At 35.0% G+C, this 22,602-nt stretch overlaps 1 protein-coding gene across 2 annotated transcripts in view; it reads left to right on the top strand.

Moving 5' to 3' along the window:
• Nucleotides 1–22,602, top strand: part of LOC145241447 ((3R)-3-hydroxyacyl-CoA dehydrogenase-like) — a 55,053-nt gene that overhangs the window by 5,830 nt on the left and 26,621 nt on the right. For both annotated transcript variants that reach the window (XM_080104408.1, XM_080104409.1), the window contains 2 exons: nucleotides 16,164–16,283; nucleotides 19,858–20,048. In XM_080104408.1, coding sequence (XP_079960534.1) covers nucleotides 16,164–16,283; nucleotides 19,858–20,048 — 311 coding nt within the window. The remainder of the gene's footprint in view (nucleotides 1–16,163; nucleotides 16,284–19,857; nucleotides 20,049–22,602) is intronic.

Raw genomic sequence — 22,602 nt, forward strand, 5'->3', positions numbered from 1 at the left:
CTACTTTTCATATAATGTTGAAAGGGTTAATTTTTTTTCCTCAGCACTGGTCACAGAGTATGACGTAACCCATCTTTTCTCAGGGCGAAGATGGATCTTGGGACCTCATCCGTTCACATTAACCTTTTTTTTTAATTGTTTATAATTGGATTATGGGGTAGAAAAATAAGTGCTTCTACAAAACTTTAAGCGAACGAAACCACGGTCACCGAGAGTACTCATGGAGGTGACAAAACTATTTACCGAAATTAATCTTGACTATAACTCTGAATCGTGTCCGTTCTTTTTGATGTCCGGTGACAAGCAAGATATGATCCTTTCTGATTACTGTTGTGGACTATCGTAATATTATTTACACACTAACCGCTACAAAATAAAATATATTAATGAAACGAATGGAAGAAAGAAACACAATTGTTGAATAAACAAACATGTCGTTTATTTTTGGTTGGAAAAATGGTTTAGAGAAACATGTGTTCAGTTTAGTCGTTGACGACTACGCGCGTGGAAAAGGGATAATGTAGTGGAAAGAGAAATAGCAGTCCAGCGTGTAGAAAAAATGAGAGGGAGAATTGACCTTAATAAATTCACGCATGCATGATAGTAGCCGGCTACGTGGGAGTGTCTTCAGACCACAAGCTGTGGACGCGACCTTATTTGGTCGAAGAGCTAAGGCAAATGAAAAAAAGAGGAAGTTGAAACGTGTTGTTGACTTTTATACTGGAATCAGTGTTCTGACTGCGCATGTCGGGATTTCACTTAAAAGGAAGTGACGTCACCAATGTTTGCATGCGCACGAGCGTGCATGTGTGTGTGTACATGAATGTGTATATACGTATGTGTATGTGTGTATGTGGATGTGTGTATACATGCGTGTGTGGGTGTGTGTGTGTGAAGAAAAGTATGTTGCTCAATACTCCCCTTTCCGGAAAAAAAAATATGAAGTATATATATATATATATATATATATATATATATATATATATATATATTTAATAAGTTATGTACTGTTTTAAATGTTTTGCCCAATGTATTTTTCAACCTGTTTTTGTTGTTTTCAGTGTTGTATTATTTTTTATAATCTCTTTCTGAGTTTGTGTGGGTCTATTTTCTTCTTGTATTGGTATAGGAGATGTACGCAATTGTTCGTTGATAAATGCAGGTTTAAGTCTGTCAATTGCTATATTGTCTTTTTTTCTCTTTTTAAAACGGTGAAATATTTTTCACTTCTGTCCAAAACTAGATATGGTCCTGAGTAATTCGGACAGAGTGGCTTTTTGACAGCGTCATTCCTGATGAAAAGATATTTACAAGTATGAATGTCGTTTGGAACGAAAATGCTTGTGTCTGACTTTCTGGTGGGAGTAAATTTTACCTGTGATATTTTACATTTCAACTCTGTCACAAAAGTTGTTGCTGGTGAAGTGTTCACAGTACTGTCCTGGTAAAGTCAGTACCAATCCGAAAACTAATTCTGCAGGTGTGCTCTGTAAGTCTTCTTTCACCGTGTTACGAATTGCAAGAGAATGAGCGGTAAATTGTCTGACCAGTCCATGTTGTTTTCATTCATAGTCAAAGAAGCCTTCAATTGCCTGTGGAACCTTTCTACCATACCGTTTATGCAAGGGCGGTAGGCAGTTGTTTTGATGTGTTTTGTTCCTAACAATTGATTACATTCTGCGAAGAGAGTTGATTGGAACTGTGAGCTTATGTTCGTTGTGATTAGCGAGGGTACTCCGAAAGTCGCTATCCAATCCTGTAGAATAACTTTGGTTATGATTGCGGCTGATGTGTCTTTTACTGCTATTGCTGTCAGCCATCTGCTGAATCTATTAACTATAGTAAGGATATGAGTGTGTCCTTTTGAGGTGGGAAAGTGTCCAACTAAGTCGATATGAACATTGGTGAATCTAGCATCTGTTACACTGAAAGTTCCTGACGATGATTTTGTGCGCCTGTGGACTTTTTTGGGGGGGGACGGAATGCAAGTTTTAGTCCAATTACGAATGTCCGTGTTCATATTGGGCCAAACGAAGCGTTCCACTATTAATTTAACTGTGGCGCGTTTTCCTGGGTGGGGCAAATTGTGGAAATACTGGAAAACTTGTCGTCTGATGCTAGGTGAAATATATAGCCAAGGCTGTTTTTGTGATACATCGCAGTAAAAGTTTGTTGTGCCAAATGATATCGGCATTTCTTTCAGCTTTAGTGAGGTTTTTTTCTATCACCGCTGGGAGCGTGGTATCGGCTAATTGTTCTTGTGCTATTAATTCTATACTTAGTGGGGTGGAATCTAAAGAAGCAATTGTTGCACGAGATAAAGCGTCAGCTACAATGTTTTCCTATCCTTTGACATATTGTATATCGGTGGAAAATTGGGCGATATAGTCAAGGTGTTGAATTTCTCGGGGACCATATTTGTCGACATCCGTGTGTAGAGCAAATGTTGAAGGTTTATGGTCAGTATAAATGGAAAAATTCCTACCTTCGAGTAGGTGTTTGAAATGTTTAATTGCAAGGTAGATTGCAAGTAACTCTCTCAAAAAAGTACTGTATTTAGTCTGCACTTTGTTTAGCTTGGCAGAAAAGAATGAAATAGGAGTCATTGTGATGTTAGAAATTTGATGAATGACAGCTCCTACTGCTATTTCAGATGCATCTGCTGAAAATGTCAGTTTCATTGTATTGCTATCTTGGATGATATTAGTTTAGTAAAATTCGTCAAAGCAGTTTTCGCTTGTTTGAAAGCCTGTAATGCAGGTCCTTCCAAAATTAACTGTTGTTTTTTTTTTTTGTTCTGTTTTTTAACATATTCGTTAATGGCGCGAGTAACATTGAACAGTTAGGCAAAAAACGTCTGTAATTGTTAATTATGCCTATAAAATGGCGTACTTGTCTGACAGATGTGGGTAGTGGGAAATTTGAAATAGCACTTACTTTTTCGGGTAGAGGTGATACTCCGTCCTTGTCAATTAAATCTCCTAGAAATTTAACTTCTTGATGGCCGAAAACACATTTTTCGGTGTTTAGTTTCAGACCAAAATGTGACAGTCTTTGGAAGGTTTGTTCTAAGTGTTGCTTGTGTTCGTCCAAGTTTCTGCTGGCGATAAAAACGTCATCCACATATGCGAATATGAATGGCAGACTTCTGAAAACTTCATCAATTAACCTTTTTTGTACCAATGTTCCTTAAATGGAACATAGTTTTCAACATACTATAGAAATTGTAATTTTGCTTTAAATTCAATTTTTATAAGTTATTTCTATTAAAGTAGCTTCATTTTACTCCAGATTTATGAAAACTTTTATAAATTATTCTTATAGTTATATTTAAAGCAAAATTACAATTTCTATAGTATGTTGAAAACTATGTTCCATTTAAGGAACATTGGTACAAAAAAGGTTAACCGTTGAAAGGTTTGACAGGCGTTTCTAAGCCCGAAAGGCATCCATAGGAACTCGTAAAGGCCGAATGGTGTGGTCAGTGCAGTTTTGTGAATGTCTTCTTCTGCTACTGGTATTTGATTATATGCCTTTACCAGGTCCAGCTTGGAAAATATAATGCTGCCTTGCAGCCCGTTGGCGAAGTCGTGTATATGGGGGATAGGGTATCTATCCGGGACCGTTTTTGCGTTCAACCGTCTGAAATCCCCACAAGGACGCCATGTGGTATTATCCGCTTTCTGTACCATGTGTAGTGGTGATGACCAAGCACTTTTCGAGGGTCAGATTATTCCCATGTGTAGCAAGTTTTTAAACTCGGATTTTGCAAGCTTGTATTTATCCGGTTTCAAACATCTGGGAGTGGCATAGACAGATTGTTCTGTGGTCTTAATGTAGTGCTTAGCACTATGTTTGATATGGTCAGTATTTTATTTTTAATTGAACTTCCATTTCATAATTTTTACCTAATTTTTGGGGAAGATACTTATTTTTCCATGAGACATAAATACATCAGAGTTTTTACTTCGAATGCAATTTAACTTGTGCCCCATAATGAATATTTTTATTCATCGTCTTTCTCCCTTTTTATTAGCATGTCTTCTATTAATCCTCACAACAATCACTTTACTATTTCCTATATTAACAAAGTTTTCCAGTATCGGGTCTTTTTTTCTTTTTCAAATCTCATATCCTTGCTTTTTGTGTGTCTAATCTAGATTCTCCTATTGATAGCAAAAATTTATATGTTGCTGATCATTTGCTTTATTGTCCGCTTAGACTCTTCTACACATTTACATGCCCTTGCTCTTTATCTTCACAAGTTTTGAATCTCATGTCCTTTTAGCTGTGTTAGATTGTCTTTGCTACACTCTATTTTCTATTTATTCTTTTCACATCATTCACCTTCTGACAATGACTGCTCAGTTGTTGATGCTATATCCAACAATATTGATAACGAATTGCAACTTCATCTATCAAGCTCTATCTTTGTTTTTCATGACTTTAATCTTCATCATTCTGTCTGGCTCTTCCACTCTAACCACACAGGTCTAGCTTGTGAAATTTGTTAACTTTTCTCTATCTCATGACTTGTCCCAAATTGTCACCTTCCCTACACGTTTTCCTGATAATGACTGTCATCAACCATCTTTACTTCATCTTTTTCTCACTTCTATTCTTCAACAAAGCTAGATTTTCTCTTCTCCATTGGATTTTTCTGATCATGTTGTTGTGGATGCTGAGATTGATTTTTCTGTTAAGTCTTCAATTAATCATCCCTTCCATAAGAAGACATTTAACTACCAGATTCGGAGGTGCTTTGCAGCTTTCTATGTAACATTCCGTGGGGTCCTATCTTTAGTTTGTCTTCGAATGATGCTGCAAAGAGAAGGTTATTAACTGGATTCTTATTGGAATGACACCTTCATTCCTCATAAGTTTTAATCCAAACCTCCTTTTTCTCCCAGGTTTTTATCTATTTGTGCTTCTGCCATTGTCCATCCTAATCATTACTTCAATCAGATTCTGAGAATTCTAGACAATTCTACAGAAGAGCTAGAAATGCCTGTAAGAGAGCAATTTCTGAGGTTGTCTCGCTACTTCCAAAGGATTTGTGACTCATCTCAAAAGGTTGACTCATGAGTTTTAAAGAATCTATAATAGTTTTATTACTGGTGGCAAGTCTGCTATCCTCCGCTTTTTAATGGTCTCCAGGTTATTTCATCTTATAAAGATAAGGCTGATCTCTTTACCTGCATTTTCTACTGGCGCTATTGATGATTCTGGTGCTGTTCTTCCTGATTTTTCTTTGAAAATTGATAAATCTCTTGATTATATGATTATTGCTTTAATGATGGTTGCTAGGTTCTTTCTGATTTGAATCAGTCTAAGAATTTTGATCCTGATTCAATTCCTGTTTTCGTTCTCAGACTATATGCTCCTAACTGTCTTCTATCCTCTTAAAATTATTCAACCTTTGTTTATCAGAATCATGTTTCCCTTCTTGTTGAAAAGAGTTCTCTGTTGTCCCTATCGGCTGGGGATTGGTCTGACTTAACTAAGTATCGTCCTGTTAGTCTCATCTCTGTTATTAGCAAAGTTTTTGAAAGCGTGTTGATTTTTCGGGAAAATCTGGACCTCATTAGTGATTTTCAATCTAGCTTTTGTGGTTTTTGTTCAATTGCTCATCTTTTAACTGTTGTAACTGAGCAATCTGTTGGTTTATGGATAATTTAGGAGAGGATAGGGCCATTGCACTCGACATTTCTAAAGTGTTCGCTAGAGTGTGACATTCTGGTTTTCTACATAAACCTCAGGGTTATGGTATTTTCTGATTGAAGATGCAAGTAACTCTGGATGGTGTCTTTTCATTCTCTTTTCCTATCATTGCTGGTGTTTCTCACGGCTCTATTCTAGGCATAATTCTGTTTTCTTCTTTATATCAATGATCTTCTAGTACAGAAAATTAACATCTATGCTATTCTGCTGTTGCTCCTTGCCCATCTCTCTCAGATCAGTTGAAATATGCAGCTAATTTAGAAGTTAACTTCGGTTCAGTTGTAGATTGTGGTACAAAACGGCTTGTTTTTGTTTTGAATCTTGTTAAGATTCAACTTGAGTCTTTCAATCATAGGCGTGTTCCTTTTCTTCATGAGGTTCTTATGTATGGCTTTGCTCATTGAGGAAAAATCGACTCTGAAACTTCTTGGTTTTTCTTTCTCATCGAATCTTTCTTCTAGTACACATATTAGATCCATTGCTCTTTCTGCTTCTCATAAAGTAGGATCTCTCTATCGTTCTAAACACTTTCTCACACCTGAGGCTATTCTCTATCTCTACAAATTTACTATCAAACCATGTATGCAGTACGGTTTTCATATTTGAGCTGGTGAATCTCTGTCCCATTTAAAGGTTCATGATAAGGTGCATAAACGTACCTGTAATTTGATTGGTTTTAATCTTTCTTCTTCTCTGCAACTTTTTTCTCACCGACGTGATGTTGCTAGTCTCAATCTTTTCAAGAAATACTATTATGGCAAGTGTTCTTCTAAATTGTGGCTCATTTGACTTGTAGGTCTAGTGATCTCCATCAATTCACTGTTTTGATACCTCATTGTAATACAGCTTCTGATTCCAGAAACTACAGGCTTGTGGAACTCTCTTTCTGCTAACCCCCCCCCCCACCTACTTTTTACGACTAAGGTCAATAGGCATTTCCTGTCTTTATAATAATCATTTTTTTTTCTTGTTAGCGCCTTACATTAAGTCATGTCCCACCTTGTCTGGAGCGATTTCTATGAAAAAAAAAAAGAAAAAAGAAATGTCTTATAATATAGTGTTGTGAGTCGAGATAGTAAATATTGGCTTAGTAAACGCCAGGTCACCTATGTTGATGATAAAAGAAATTGGTATTTTTTCAGAAGAAAAACAATTAGGACTTGTTAGAAGAATTGATTAATCAAAAAAATTGCTTGGAGATAAGGATGTGTCACTATATGTTTACTCCTTGACTTATTGTTATCAATAGCAACTTGACTTACATATAAAAAAAAATCATCCATAACTTTCTGGCATCCATTTTGATTCTTTCATTTCTTAAAGGAGGCAGTGTATCAAGGAATTACTTTTTAAAATGGTGCATTAGTAGTAGTAGTAGTAGTAGTAGTAGTAGAAGAAGAAGAAGAAGAAGAAGAAAACGATTAGCTTAAAATGTGTTATCATGTTCTCTCTAACTAAAAAGGGGACATCAGGTGTAGTTTTAGCAGATTTTGGAAAGCATGAGTGTTTAAAGGATTCAGTGTCTCAAGCAATTATTTTTTAAGCTGTTGCTAGAGTAATAGAAAAGGAAAAAAAAATGGCTTAAACTGTAATTATCTCACCCACTGTTTTCTTTCCAGCCAAAAAAGTTAATTGCTGTTTGCTTTCAGTCATGTAAATTCCATATTAAATAAAGACATACCTTAGTGACAGTTTGTATATTAACTACCTACAAATGCCTCAATACATGGGACAAATAACTGACCCCATTACAAACATTCGAAAAAGATAATGTAGTTCCGATGAGCAACCAGAGTGATAATATCAACAGATAAAAAAGTGATGAATCATTATACAAAATATAATTGAATGTTTAACCCATTAAATCCCAGGGTTTTGTAAATTTTTACTCTTGAGTTGAAACTTTGTGTAATAAGTAAAGATGTGTTAAAAGATTGAAATGAAAAAAAAGGTATTTATTTCATTTAGAAAACGAAATATTGACTCTCCTATAAATAAGATATTGGATACATGTGATATATTTTAGAAATCGAGAGGCTATATGTTCAGAATAAAATTTACACATTATGCTAAGAAGTAGAGGCAGTACACACAGAGTTACATTGCACTTTTGGCAATAAATTAGTGTTATATATTAGCCTCCTGGAAGACCACGGAGTGGCCTTGCTAATAATCGATTGTAAAATCGACTGTTATTATTAGAAGATTGATGTTTATTTAAAAAAAGTTATTATTACGAAAGAACATTATTATGATTCTCGGTAGGAAAATTAGATTGTGTTACAAGGCCAAATTTATTGTTTATAAGTTTTGGAATGTAGTGGAGATCTTAGGAACAAAAAACAAATGAAGAGGAATGTCAAATACATAACAAAATAGGTTTTCAAACCTAAGTCTAAACAATAAATTTGGCCAGAGAAAACGTGACTGAGAAGTCCCCTCTTAGGTCTTTGTGTAGTCGAATGATGTAAGCACAAAGGATTAGTTTTAATATATACAGGCAAGTGAGTTAGTTGAAAGAAGGGAATTGAATAGGATATATCAGATAGTCTAGACGGGACTTAGAAATCAAGAGAGGAGTTAGTCTTTTTTATGACGCTAAGAAGCAGCATATTCCAAGATAGCCAAAATGTGGAACAGAACGCTGTAATTTCTAAAGATGTCCGGTCGGAACCAGAGAATAAATGTCGTTATATATAAATATAACTATTGTGTCATGTCGTATTTGAACAACCAGGTATGTGTTTATTTGTCATTTAAAATGAACTGCTTTGCATGTAGTGTCCACAATTGTTGAACACACCATCATCACTCAACATCTTAAATGTACAAATGGTCTATTATATAGACCGCTATGATATTCACTCTCTTCGTCATTCATCAAAGAACTCGTCTCTCTCTTGTCATCATTTACAAACATTCATTTGTACAAGTAATTGTCTTCACCCCTCTGTAAACATATTGTCAATATATACACGTTATTGTTTCGTGGTCCTGGATATGACCTTAAACTATATCCGAATGTGAGGCCCCAGCTTGCGAGCTTTGGGAAGTGTGGAGCCACCCTTTAATTGCCATTGCTTCAGGTCCACCCTGACCCGGAGTGGCAGTACCTGTTAGGGCCCCAACTATGGGTTAAATAGAAACCGACTTGAAAAAAAAAAAATATTCTATTAAAACATTTTTCTTCAAAATAACTGGAATCGGCATTAAATAACCTGAAACGGGTTGATATGCCATAAAAAAAAACAACCAACCATTGTTTTGTGTCAGCATCACAACACAAGTTATATGTCTATAAAACTGACAAAACTAACAACATAACATCTGCATAATTTGGTACAACCATTATATACATACAGAATATATACACGTGTATACAACACACCCGTTACGTACACACACACACACACACACACACACACACACACACACACACACACACACACACACACACACACACATACACCATTATGTAACATTAGTGGCTTATTATTACATGACTTATGTATATAAGTTCATGCATCATCGAACAAACAGAATTTTAGAAAATTTCACATTAATTTTTAAGAGGCTTCCAGAGAAGTTGATGAATTTAGATGAATTTTATCCTTTCTTCAAAGTAACTATGCAGTAAGCAATACTATTATATATTATCTTATAGATTTTAAAAAGAAATCATGTCCTATTTATAGAACAATGGGAACAAATGGGTTAATATGAATAATAATGATAACAACAACAATAATAATAAAATGATTTTTTTAAAAGCTGGGATATAAAATATAGCTTTTCACTAAACTGAAAAATTACTTTTCTTTATTTAGGTTTCTTAAAAATGAATGTATCTGACCAAAATTTTTTATGCTTTTTTTTATGAATTAAAATTTCAGATAAATTAAACTTGGTGTGACTTTTAGTCTTCTATCAAATGGAATGGTTAAAAAAATATTTCTCTACATAATTTCATAAATATTTCTAAATAACAAAAAATATTAGTATTTTCTTAAGGATCTTCAAAATCCAAAAAGAAGAGTACAGGGTGGAACGATCAAATTATCGCCTTAGAAAAGACGACATGATTCCATATCCATTTGATGAAAACCGGTTTTCTTTTTTTGTTGCAGACCATCTAATAGTTGGCCAGTTTTGTACAAATGCCAAGAGCAATAGAAGTCTTCTATCATATCTGAAAGTGACACAATGTTCAACGAGCGAGATGGGAGATGCACTCATGCTCTCTACCAATCCAAGTGATGACAGCAGGACCATTGCCAGCAGGCTCCAAATAAATCGTTGGATTCCCATGATTAACAGGAACATGCCCAGGGTGGTGTAAACCTAGTTTTCGGGCCACATTTATGGTCTTCAGTGTGGTTATAAGTGAGGGCTACACCATGTCACCTTACATCTTCGAAGTTGGCTTTTAAGTGTACCTGGATGTGCTGTAAGAGTGTAGTGATCTCCTGGTGCAATCAGGTGGCCGCTAGCAGACTATGAGTGTGGCAGCAGGACTCAGCGTTGGCCCACAAGTCCAAAGAGACACAGGCTTGGCTTCAAAAGGAGTGCTACAATTTTGTACCCTTCTCTTACTGGCCTCCCTCCTTCCCTGACCTGAACCCACTGGACTACTTCATTTGGTCGTACATCAAGAACATCACTAACATGACCTCTCAAAACATCAAAGCCAACCTGATCACCGCCATCTACTGAGTATTTGCCAAGTATTCCTTGAGCTCCCACTAGTACTTGTGGAAAAGACATGCTCCAAGTTCTGGACCCGTATCGAGGTGATTGAGGCTGAAGGCGGCTACATTCAATAGTAAGCTCTACTACATAATCAAGTTACCTGAATTGATTTTTTTTAATAAAAGTTTTAAAATAAAGCTCTAGTGTTGTTTACTTTTGGGTGACAACTTGATCATTCCATGCTGTATCTGTTTTTGTTACATGAAAAGATGCCATTTGAAGTAGATATTATTTTCCTACTAGCGGGGGGTACCCGGCGTTGCCTGTGTGTTTGGAGATGTGTGTGTTGAAAATAGGTGTAAAAGAAAAAAAGTTTTGGTCGGACGGTCGGATTGAACCCCGAAGCCTTGACGTGAAGGTGGAAACGAAAGTGAAAAAAAGCCAATGACCTAACCATCTGCGCCATGAGGGAGAGGAACATATAAGGGCATTATATGAAGCGAAATAAACAGTTGCAAGGAAGTCTGACCTATTTTTGCGCTGCAAGCCAAACTCGCAGACATACACCAGAAGAAGCGCACACACACACACACACACACACACACATTTTCGCTTTTATATTTATAGATGCCGCCCCCTCCTGGTTTAGCTAATATCTGACGGGAGTAAATTTTGTGTAAATGCAAACAGCGGACTTTATTTTGTAAACAAAATAAACCGGTAATGATTTATGTTGAATTTGTTCTGTTAGTGTCCAATCTGGCGAAGAAATGAAACTTTATTTGTCTCCCCCAAATATGTTTAATGTTATTTTTATCTGTTTTATGCGCGTAAAATTGAAATTAATAATGGCAAAAACTGGGGAAAAAAAATGTAAGAAAGGGTGTTTAAAAATCATTTATAGGTGTTTAGGACCCAAGAAAAAGGGGGTAAAAAAAAAGAAAAAAAATGAAGGTAGTCCTACATAATTTGACCCGAATTGTCATGAATTCCTGTCAAGCATTGATCGGGCGAGACCGGCAATCCTCGGTATCAGCCGCAGACTACCGGAAAAAAACAAAACAAACAAACAAACAAAAAAACAAAACGAACTGGAAAAAAGACAAATTGGAAAAAAGAAAAAAGAAAAAAAAAACCCAAAAAACTTACTGTGTAAAATGCAAATATGTTTATTTTATTTTAATTTTTTTGTTTTTTTTAAATGAAAAAAATAAAAATAAAACCAGAAAACTGACCGTGTATAATGAAAATATGTTTATTAGATTTTAGTTATTTTTTATTTATTTTTGGTTTGTTTTCTTCAACAAATAGTATTTTTAACCGTATAATTGTTAGGTGTAAGTAAAACAGTTTGTTATGTGTTTTGTTTTGTTTTCTTTTCTTGTAGTGTTTTCTTTGTTGTTGTTTTTCACCAATTGGAATGTCATCTGATTCCATATCGATAGCATAGTAGTAATTGTGCTAATGAAACTCCCAGAAATGCAATGTATGGAAATAAATAATGAATAAGTAACTAATCCGAAAATAAGAAGTCAGCTCTCCCCCCTAGCATCACATATGAAACCACTGCAAACATAATAGAAGGAAAAATACAGTAAGTAAAATATGAAATCGAGTAATCATTGAATGATTTGAAGAATGCTGGCAGCTGACTGTTAAAGTTTGTTGTAAAACCTGGAATCCAAGGTTAGTCCATTTCATTTAAATAACCCTTCGAATCGTGGCGCCCCCCCCAAAAAAAAGGAGAGAAAAGGGGGAAAAAAGAAGAAATATAAAAAATGGCATAAGTAACCCATAGAATAGCTGAAATCTAAAGTTACGTTTCACCCAACGGTAAAATGCCAATCTATTTGTTTTAAGCAACTAAGAACTCAAACCGATGTTTCCTCATATATTCCCCTGTGGACGCATCTGCATCAGTATTAAGTGGTCGTGGGGGGAGTATAAATGTAATAGAGGGAAAAGATTTTACCACTTCCATTGATTGTAACAGATTTTGTGCATGAACTCTCAGCAGAAAAAATATAGGGATCTAAGATTATCAAGGAAGTGGATAGGTAATAGGCCTATAACACACCAGAGACATTTTGCTGCAGTCCGTACATATTACATTTGCATGGAGTGTCTTGATTTTTAATCCTATTAAGGTCAAACTCAGAGGGGGAAAAATGAGTTCATTTTATTTATATAGAAGATAGATAGAAGAAGATAGATAAAGAATCCAATTTACTATTTAGAGTGGCATTCCTCTGAATTGTATTTTCAAAAACAAAATCTAAATCCAGAGAGGACTTATATTATTGCTTTAGTATTAGTAGTATTATTATTATTTTTTTTACTTAAAAAATAAGAGCAAAGGAATTTGAACTGGGATTTACCTTTTCTAGAAAGAATCTAATCTCCTATTTAGGGTACTTGTACAGTTTAATGAAGACAGTAAAAAATGAAAATATTGAAAAAAAAAAGAAAAAAAAGTTATATTGTACGTATCCATTTTGAACTGAAGATCTCCGAAAAAAAAAATTCATTTAATTTGATCAAGTAGTTTTGTTTTTTTTTGTTTTTTTTACAGCGGAAAAACATGTTTTTATGACGGCGTGCTGAAAGTAACCATGTTTGGATTTTTTGAACACGCCACAGGGAGATAACTCAGTCTAAAGTGCCGACACCTCCTCCTCCTCCTCGTTTTAAATCCTAGCTTTTCTTCTTGAAAATCGAAAGATAGCTATCTTTTTTTTTATTGGTATCATAAATTGTTTTTTCGCTGTAAAAAAAAAAATATTTGATCAAATTAAGTGAAATTTTTTTTTTTTCTGGGAACTTTATTCCATAACAGATACGTACAATATAACTTCGATATTTTCATTTTTTAATGTCTTGATTAAACTGTACAAGTATCCTATTTAGAATTGCCTTCTTCTGGATAATCTATATATCTATAAAAGTGAAAATGTGTGTGTGTGTGTGTGTGTGAAAACAACTCTTATATACTCAATAAATTATTGATCTACACACTTGAAACTTGGCATATAGGGTTTTCAGATATGTGAAAGACTTTTTAATTGGTTTATAAAGCGCTGCTAAGGTGTCAAAATTGAAAAATTGGTACTTGGGGGTTATCAGATTTTTATTTGTTTGTCAATGGTTTCACGACTGCACATGCACGAACTGTTCACATGACAGCTTCCTTATGTTAAGAATAAGTAGGTATGAAAACATTTTTTAAAGCTTGTGGCAAGCTGGCCTAATGGTTATCATACTTGGCTTGCTGTCTTTAGGCCTTGGTTTTGATCTCAGCCCGAGTATTTTTTTTTTACTTACAAGAAGTGAACTGTTTAGAAAAAACATAATGCTCGCATGCACATAATTTTAGTTTCTTTCCATTTTTTTTTTTTTGTTGTTGTTTCATTTTTTTTTTTTTTTTTTTTAAGGAATTTAATGTTAACATTTAATACCGGGCAATGCTAGGTACATCTGCTAGTCTTTCCTAAAGGATCTTTAAAATACAGGGGAGGAAGTATATCTTGTTTTTTGGATATAAAGATGTATGAGTAGGGAGCATCCATTTAAACTGGGAATTACCTTTACTAGAAAGAATCTTGTCTCCTATTTAGAATGACTTTCTTCTAGATTGTATTTAAAAAAGTCTTTTATTTAGCGTGGCCTTCTTTAGAATAGTATCTTCAAAAAGATTTTCCAAATCCAGAAGGGGAAGAGGGATTATATCTTTTTTTCTCTTTTTGGTTGGTTGTTTTTGTTTTACGGCATATCAACCCTTTTCGGGTTATTTAATGCCGAATCCAAAGATTTTGAAGAAAAATTTTTTTAATAGAATATATTTGTTGTTTTCACGTCAGTTTCTATTTGACCCATAGTTGGGACCCTAACAGGTACTACCACTCCGGGTCAGAGTGGACCTGGGAGCAATGGTAATTAAAGGGTGGCTCCACACTCCCCAAAGCCCACAAGCTGGGGCCTCACCACTGGATATAGTTTAAGGTCATATCCAGGACCCCCATTGAGGGACTTTTACCCTCTGCAGGGGGGAAGTCGGCATATTCTAATGCCCCACCGACAGGGCCTCTCTTTTTGGGATATTCAATTATAGCAGCAGGGGATGTGAGTAAAAGCCAACATGGTGACCTTCGAACTCCCACTTTTTTCCACGTTTTTTTTGTTTGTTGTTTTTTTACATAGACACCATCATTTATCAAGGCCCAAAGACCACTCGAGGATAAGGGTTAAAGAGTCTACAGTAGTTAGTTGAACAATATAGTGATCATTAGTAATGGAAATTTGGTAAATTTGTTAACTTAAGTGGACTTGAAGATAACCATATTGTAGTCAGCTGGAAAGCAGGCAAACATAAGACAGTTCCACAGGCGTGCAGTTCTAAGAAAGAAGCTTTGTTTATGGAATCTACATTTAGGTTTAGGCACAGATAAGGAGTGGGGGAAATTATTGATAGTGTTTTCAGCGAGACGAGTGTTTCTCATGAAAGTTTGATGAGGTGGGGAGGACCATAGATTGAAGCTCAGTCGAGTACTTGCCATGAAAATAACAATAGAGATGGACTCGCAACATCTCATGAGAAAGAGGTTGCAGGGAAGAGAAAAGGACATTCCCTATGAGGCTATGAAATCTATTTTGAACCCTATCAAGGTAGGATGTCCTTTCTAGCAGCTCCTGCCCAGATGTAGCAACAGTACTCCATCCTTCGACGTACCTGGCTCTTATATAGATAGAGAACTGCATCAGCAGTGAGATATCTACAGTACCCACACAAACTTTCTTCATCATGCTACAGAACTGGTCTCATCGATACACTTACACACACACACACACACACACACACACACACACTACAACACATAAACCACATTGAACACTTTTCTCTGTCTTTCAACAGACCTGTCGAATATTTAATCTATGTCCCCACATCAGAAACTCTTTTCACGACTACTATAAATACAAGCGTGCAGGAATACTGAACTCTCCTTCTAACCTGTTTCTCTCTTGTACACGCTACTAACAGAGATGACAAATAGAGTTGTTTTTTTTATGTTAAAGTGAGGCTTCCTTTCGTTGTCTTCATTATTAACTAAAATGGTAACCCCGACATGATTGAGAGCTGGCTTGTGATTAGACAAGCAAGGGAGAAAATGGATTTCAAATCTCGAGCCACGAGAATTAGCTCCTGCTATTGTGCTTGTTGCAAGTTTTTCTGCTACACGTCCATTTGAACTGGATTTTACTTATTCTAGAAGAAATCTAGTCTCCTATTTAAAATGGCTTTCATTAAATTACATTTTCAAAAGGATCTTCAAAATCCAGGCAGGAGTTATATCCTTGCTTTTTGGAGATAAAAATATAAGAGCAAAGGACTACCTTTTAAACTTAGAATTATTTTTTCTAGAGGGAATATAGTCTCCTATTTTGAGTGACCTTCTTCTGAACTGTATTTTCAAAAACATCTTCTAAATCCATGAGGGACTTATATCCTTGTGTTTTGGACATAACAATATACCATCAGGGGATGTCCATTTAAATTAATCATTACTTTTCCAGAAAAAAATCTAATCTCTTATTGAGAGCAGCTTTTTTTCTGGATGATATTTTCCAAAGAATCTTCAAAATCCAGAGAGGGGGGTGGGGTATCTTTGTATACAAAATCCAACACTAAAATATGCACATGTTGCATTATTTTATGCCAGTTTCTCTCTAACCATGTATACTTCTTTTTTTGATTCCAGGTTCTGCCAGTGGCATTGGACGTAGTGTGTGCCAGTTGTTTGCTAAACAAGGGGCAACAGTTGTTGCGGTGGATGTCCAAGAGAAAGCTAACATGGAAACATTAGCATCCTTACTACCAGGTTTTAAAACATTTATTCCTGTTATTTGCATTTTTATGTATGTAATCTAATATTTTTAACACTTCTGTTCGCTAAAAATTGTTGAATTTTATTTCCGTCTTAAATTTTTCCATGATACATTCTACTAACTGACTACCCATCTCAGTATGTATAGTGTTAGTCTTTAATCTTAACATTTTTCTTGAGAGGTGGGGCAGTTTCAGGAGCCTATTCCATAAATGGTAAAGTTTACAAATAAAAAATAAAATAATACTAGCAGGACCTATGGAAACTGATATTATTGTAGCTCTTTTGTTAAAATTGCAAAAGTATTAATCTAAGCTAACAGGGATGCCCAGTGTAGCCTGGGCGTAAGTATGCTTAAATATAGTATTTTAATTCTTGCAGATTTTGTATATATTATTATTATATGGAAAAATGCGCGCATGAAAAGTAATATTCTTAAGATTTTATTAAACCTGGAAAAGTAAAGGACAAGAAATTCAACCTGGAAAAGTAAAGAACAAGATATTCTAGTAAAGTAAAAAATAAGAATTTTTTAGACTTAAAATAGTGCAGCTAAAAATAAAATTTGAATATTGATAAATATTTTATTTATTATTTGCATATGTTGTTGTTTATTGTTGAGTTAGAAAGGGTGTCAGTCGCTGGATTGAACTTATTTCCCCCCTATTATTTGCATATATTTATGAAGTGAAAATTGTTTGAATAAAATTAATTCATTAGTTAGTTAGTTAGTAGATGGAATTAATAATTTTATAATTTACATAAAAATTAATAATTTTATTATATCACAATTAGGATCATTTAATTCATTTTTTAGCTGCAATATTTTAAGTCTAAAAAATTCTTGTTTTTTACTTTACTAGAATATCTTGTTCTTTACTTTTCCAGGTTGAATTTCTTGTCCTTTACTTTTCCAGGTTTAATAAAATCTTAAGAATATTACTTTTCATGCGCGCATTTTTCCATATAATCCATGATTTTTCCAGGCATTGCTATTGTATTAATATATAAATTTATAATATTTATTAATGATTGTCAAAAATAATTAGCTCTCAAACACACATTTATGCAATATTTATCATTCAATCACAGTATTTCCGAGCCAGGGTCTCTACCGAGACTGTGGTTCATGAATTCGTGATCTGTATAGAGTGTAAACTAACAAAAAAGAAGATGGCACTCGGTGTCTTTTTAGATATTGTTGGAGCTTTTGACAACATACCCTTCAGTAGTATGTTCAAGTTGCTACGAGAACTCAATGTGCCACCAGTACTCATCTGATGGATTGAGTATATGGTGAGGCACAGAACAGTTCAAGTAGAACTACTGAGGGCAACTGTTAAAAGGGAAGTAGTTAAATGAACCCCCAAAGTGGGATTTTATCACCTTTACTATGGAACTGTATGCTGAATCCTCTTTTAAAGTTCGGTTTTTTAATTATAAAAAAAAAACGATACACGGGATTGAACCTAAAATCTTTCCACCAACCCCCAGTACTCTAACCGTTACGCTAACATGTCATATTGGCAAAATCGCAGTAAAAAATATTTATATACAAAAAAAAGTTATGCAAAATAAAAAAAAGCGTTAGTCACTTATGTACTTACTCTCCTGTTTGTGAACCCACATATTTTGTTGTAACTTTTTTTCTACTGAACCAATTTTCGAAATTATTTTTTCAAAATGTAGCTAATGAGGTGTTCTATCCAACTATATAACCTGTTTGAAATTTGGTTGCGAACGGAATTAGTGGTGGGTGTTTGAATGTGTCTCGATTCATTCAATTTCGGACTTAAGCATATATTCAACCACTACCGTGGTTGAATGATATGTAATATATTGTATATAATGTTCTATTGATTTTTATAGATTATAAAGTTGTGATTTCAAAAATAAAAAAAATATATCCATATGACTTGGGTGCATCAGCTTGAATCGAAACCGAAACCAAAACTTATGAAAAAAAAAAAATATATATATATATATATATATATATATAACTTGAGTGCCATCAGCTATAGTCGAAACCAAAACTTATGAAGAATTCTTGATAAAATTATTTATTAAAAAAAAATAGATTACTGGAGTGTCATCAGCTATAATCGAAACTGAAACCAAAATTTATGAAGAATTTTTGATAAAATTATTTACAAAAGAAATAGATGACTTAAGTGCCATCAGCTATAATCGCAACCGAAACCAAAACTTATGAAGAATTCTTGGTAAAATTATTTATTACAAGAAATGGAAGTCCATAACAATTAAACGACAGTCACTCGGATGTAAGCGTGTTACACAAAATAACACACATGCTACCTATTGATATATAGATACCCATGTTACTGATCATGTTGCCTAAAATACTTACCCCAAAAATTCATATCAGTTCATTGATTTAGAAGTTCACGCTATACATTTATGCATGTGAAGTTAAAATTTTATTACATAGTTCAACTCCAAATTTGATGTTGAGCAATTCTTTTCTCTATTAAATTTTTTGTATCTTGTTTACTTGAAAAATTGTCTTCATTTAGGGAGAGGACAGTCTAGAAGGCATACTTCCTACATGGTAAAATTTACAAAAAGTTGCCATTCTTACTCACCATGTTGCCTGGAATATATATTTCATAATTCATAATGATCGGATTATTATTTTAATAAATCCTATACTTATCAGTTTCTTAATTGGTTTCGCATATAAAAATAAAAAGACAAACAAAATAAAATTAAACTCTTACTTGTATGTAACAGGGAATAATTATGCTTACCAATATTACACTGAAATATGAACACATTATTCATATTATTTGGATTCTTAAGATGACTGTTCTCATCTTGAGTGTCATTTTCACAATGTTTCAGTCGATGTAACCTCTGATTTTTTTTCAGATGTATTTTGTCGAACTTAGAAATGTTTTTGCCGAACTTAGGAATTTGGACGGAATTTCGAATTTATTAACTTCACGGGGGTAGCATGTTCTTGTTCTGTCAGCCATGACTGGATAGCGGTTCTAAGTAATTCACAATTGTATTTTTCAGTTTTCCACACTGAGAATTAAATCATCAACCTTCAGGAGAATATTACTTTTACAATTGATTTTTCTAGAAAAAGGTTCAACCACCTCAGACAGGTCTCATAAGGAAGGTTTGGGTTAGCATCCTTTGCACTCACTCCAGATGCTGAATGTCATGAATCAGGTACGGAGACAATGCCTGGATTCTTCGGTCTGCTGTTTTCATCTTGATTGTTATTTTCACATTTCAGTCAATGTAACCTCCTTCAAGTGTATCTTGTTGAATTCAGGAATCTTTCTGTCAAACCCAGGAATCTGCACAGAATTTTGAACATAACCTTTTATTTAACTCATGGCAGTAGCATGCTCTCCTTTCATCAGCCATGACTGAGTAGAATCCTAAGTAATTTGCAATTGTTTTGAGTGTTGCCTGCACTGAGGATTGAGCCAGAAAAGTATAACTTATAACCAAATTTTTACCAAGTATTATATCCACTGTGCTATAAGTTCTTGCTTAAACTTCTAAAAAAAAAAAGTTTTCATTTATTTTCCAGGGAATAATCATTGTGCGTTGACTGCGGATATTTCTAAACCAGCGTCTGTTAATGAATTATTTGAAAAAATTAAAGATTCCTTTTCTGCAGCTCCGACCGTTGTTGTTAATTCGGCAGGGATTATAAGAGATAACCTTTTAGTACGGGCAACAGAAGAAAACTTTGATGAAGTGATTGCTGTAAATCTGAAGGTAAGTTCACAAATTTATTCGTGTCATATCCTGAGCAACTCGTGTTATTATCAGAATATTTGAAACTAACGGCAATTTCTATTAACTTAGACCACTTACTAAAGGTAATACTGTAATATTACTATCATGACTACTGGCCAACATCGAGTAAACACACCTTTTCTCGATATTCACAAGCGGTGTTCCAAAAGTAATGTCTCCTGCTTTTTATTTCATCCAAATGGATCAGAGGGGATTGAAAATTGCATTCTTATGATGACTGAACTCATGCATTCATAACCTTCGTCTCTCTATTGCAGATATTGATTGTGTGAAACTCTAAGAAAGCTACCCATATCATGAACATGCATCAGAAGCAGAAATTCATCATTGAATTCCTGGCAGAATGGTGGTGACTATATAGAAAAATAAATTCTAGAGCATAAAATGTCACTCGTTTTAATGGTATCACTCCCATCTTTGAAGCTCTTCAACATTTTGAGTTAAAAAAAAAAAAAACACAGGAGGATCGACCCTCATATTTGAATGAATATTCTCATCTTAATTATTATTTTCATAATTTTTAAGATGATGTAACCTCTGACCTTTTTTTCAACTTAGATGATGTAGAATCATTTCTCCTAGCAAACTCCCCGGATGTCTTAGCACTAAGTGAAACTAACTTGCACTCCTCCATCCCATCTAACATCTTTAACATGTCTGGTTATCTTCCACTTTGTCATAAGGACTCTAACAGACACATGCACGGACTTGGAGTCTATATTTGTAACATCCTCCCCATGTCTAGGGAATCTAAACTAGAATCAGGTGACCAGGCCTTCATGTGCTTTAAACTAACTTTACAACATAGCGTTAGCTACTTTATTTTCTTTATCACTCTCCATCAACCCAGAACTGTACTATATAGTCAATCATGTCTTTGACAGCATAGATGTAGCACTCTCCCTTGACACTAGTGCCCAAATACATGTATTTGGCAACTTTAACGCCCACCACAGAAATTGGCTTGGCTTCTCTAAAACCACCAGGAAACGCATTGATGCGCAGAAATTAGGAACTCATGATTTCTGGAAAATCTAAAATAGTGTAATAAATAATGGGCAATCAACAATACCCCCACTAACCAACAGTCATGAGGTTGTTTGCACAGCAACTCAGAAAGCTAACATACTTGCCCGACAGTTTGCCTCAAACTTTACTTTACACCCAGCAAGCTATTCCCTCCCTGATTTTCCTCTGTGGACAGAAACCACGCTAGATGATCTGAAAATCACTCCTTCTCAAGTACATGATATTATAAAAAACCTAGGCACCTCAAAAGCATGTGGACCTGACCTCATCCCGGCCGTGCTATTAAAAAAATGCTTCACTGAGGTTGCTCTAGTTATCTCTAAACTCTTTAATAAATGCCTTAACAAATCTTGTTTCCTGCCTACTGGAAAACTGTTTCTGTGGTACCAGTTTACAAAACCTCTGGCGAAAGAACTGACCCATTAAACTAAACTTCTGTCTGACCACCAATATGGATTTAGGCAAGCCCATTCTACTGCAGATATTCTAACTGTAATCTCTGAACGATTATACCAAGCACTGGATAAAGCAGGAGAGGAGAGGACAGTAGCCCTAGATATATCTAAGACTTTTGACAGGGTATGGCACGATGTTCTTCTCATGAAAATAAAATCCTATGGTATTACTGGACGAATGCTTAGCATAATTAAATCCTTCTTAAGTGAGAGAAGAATCCAGATTGTCCTCGATGGGCGTACGTCCAAAATATTTGATGTAAATGCAAGTGTACCTCAGGGATCGATCCTTGGACCTTTCTTATTGCTGATATTCATAAATGACTTACCTGATAAAATTGTCTCTGAGATGGGTATATTTGCCAACGACACCATGCTCTATAGCAGGCATGTGGGGAAAACTAATGAGCACATATCTAAGGTAATGGCCAAAACCCTGGAGGAAGACCTTCAGTCTGTAGTGGAATGGGGTCATAAATGGATGGTAACGTTCAACACTGCCAAGACAAAGCTCGTTTCCTTTAATAATTACATGAAACCTTACCAACCACCAATAGCTAGAGATACTTTACCTGAAAGCACTTCGTTCAATCTCCTTGGCTTAATGTTCACAAGAAACATGAGTTGGAATAGATACATCGAGATCATTGCCAAGGCTGCTGCAAAGAAGGTGGACATTCTATACTGTGCTAGAAAATTACTTACACCTAAAAGTATCCTGTACCTCTACAAAGCCACCATTCGCCCATGTATGGAGTACTGCTTTCACATTTGGGCTGGTGCATCTTCTACTAGTCTCTCGCTCCTGGACAGGGTCCAAAAGAGAGTTGCCAACCTAATAGGTCCCAAACTGTCATTTAAGCTTCAGCCTCTGTCACATCGACAAAATGTTGCATCCCTCTGCCTGTTTTACAAGTATTTTAATGGTGAATGCTCTGATGAACTACAAGCCTTTGTACCCCCTCGAAAAAAATACCCCGACAAACCCAACAAGCAGCGAAATTCCACCCCTACACAGTTCAGATCCC

The sequence above is a fragment of the Euprymna scolopes genome, chromosome 20 (genome assembly GCF_053919585.1).
Source record: "Euprymna scolopes isolate OS-2025 chromosome 20, ASM5391958v1, whole genome shotgun sequence".
Lineage (NCBI taxonomy): Eukaryota > Metazoa > Mollusca > Cephalopoda > Sepiida > Sepiolidae > Euprymna > Euprymna scolopes.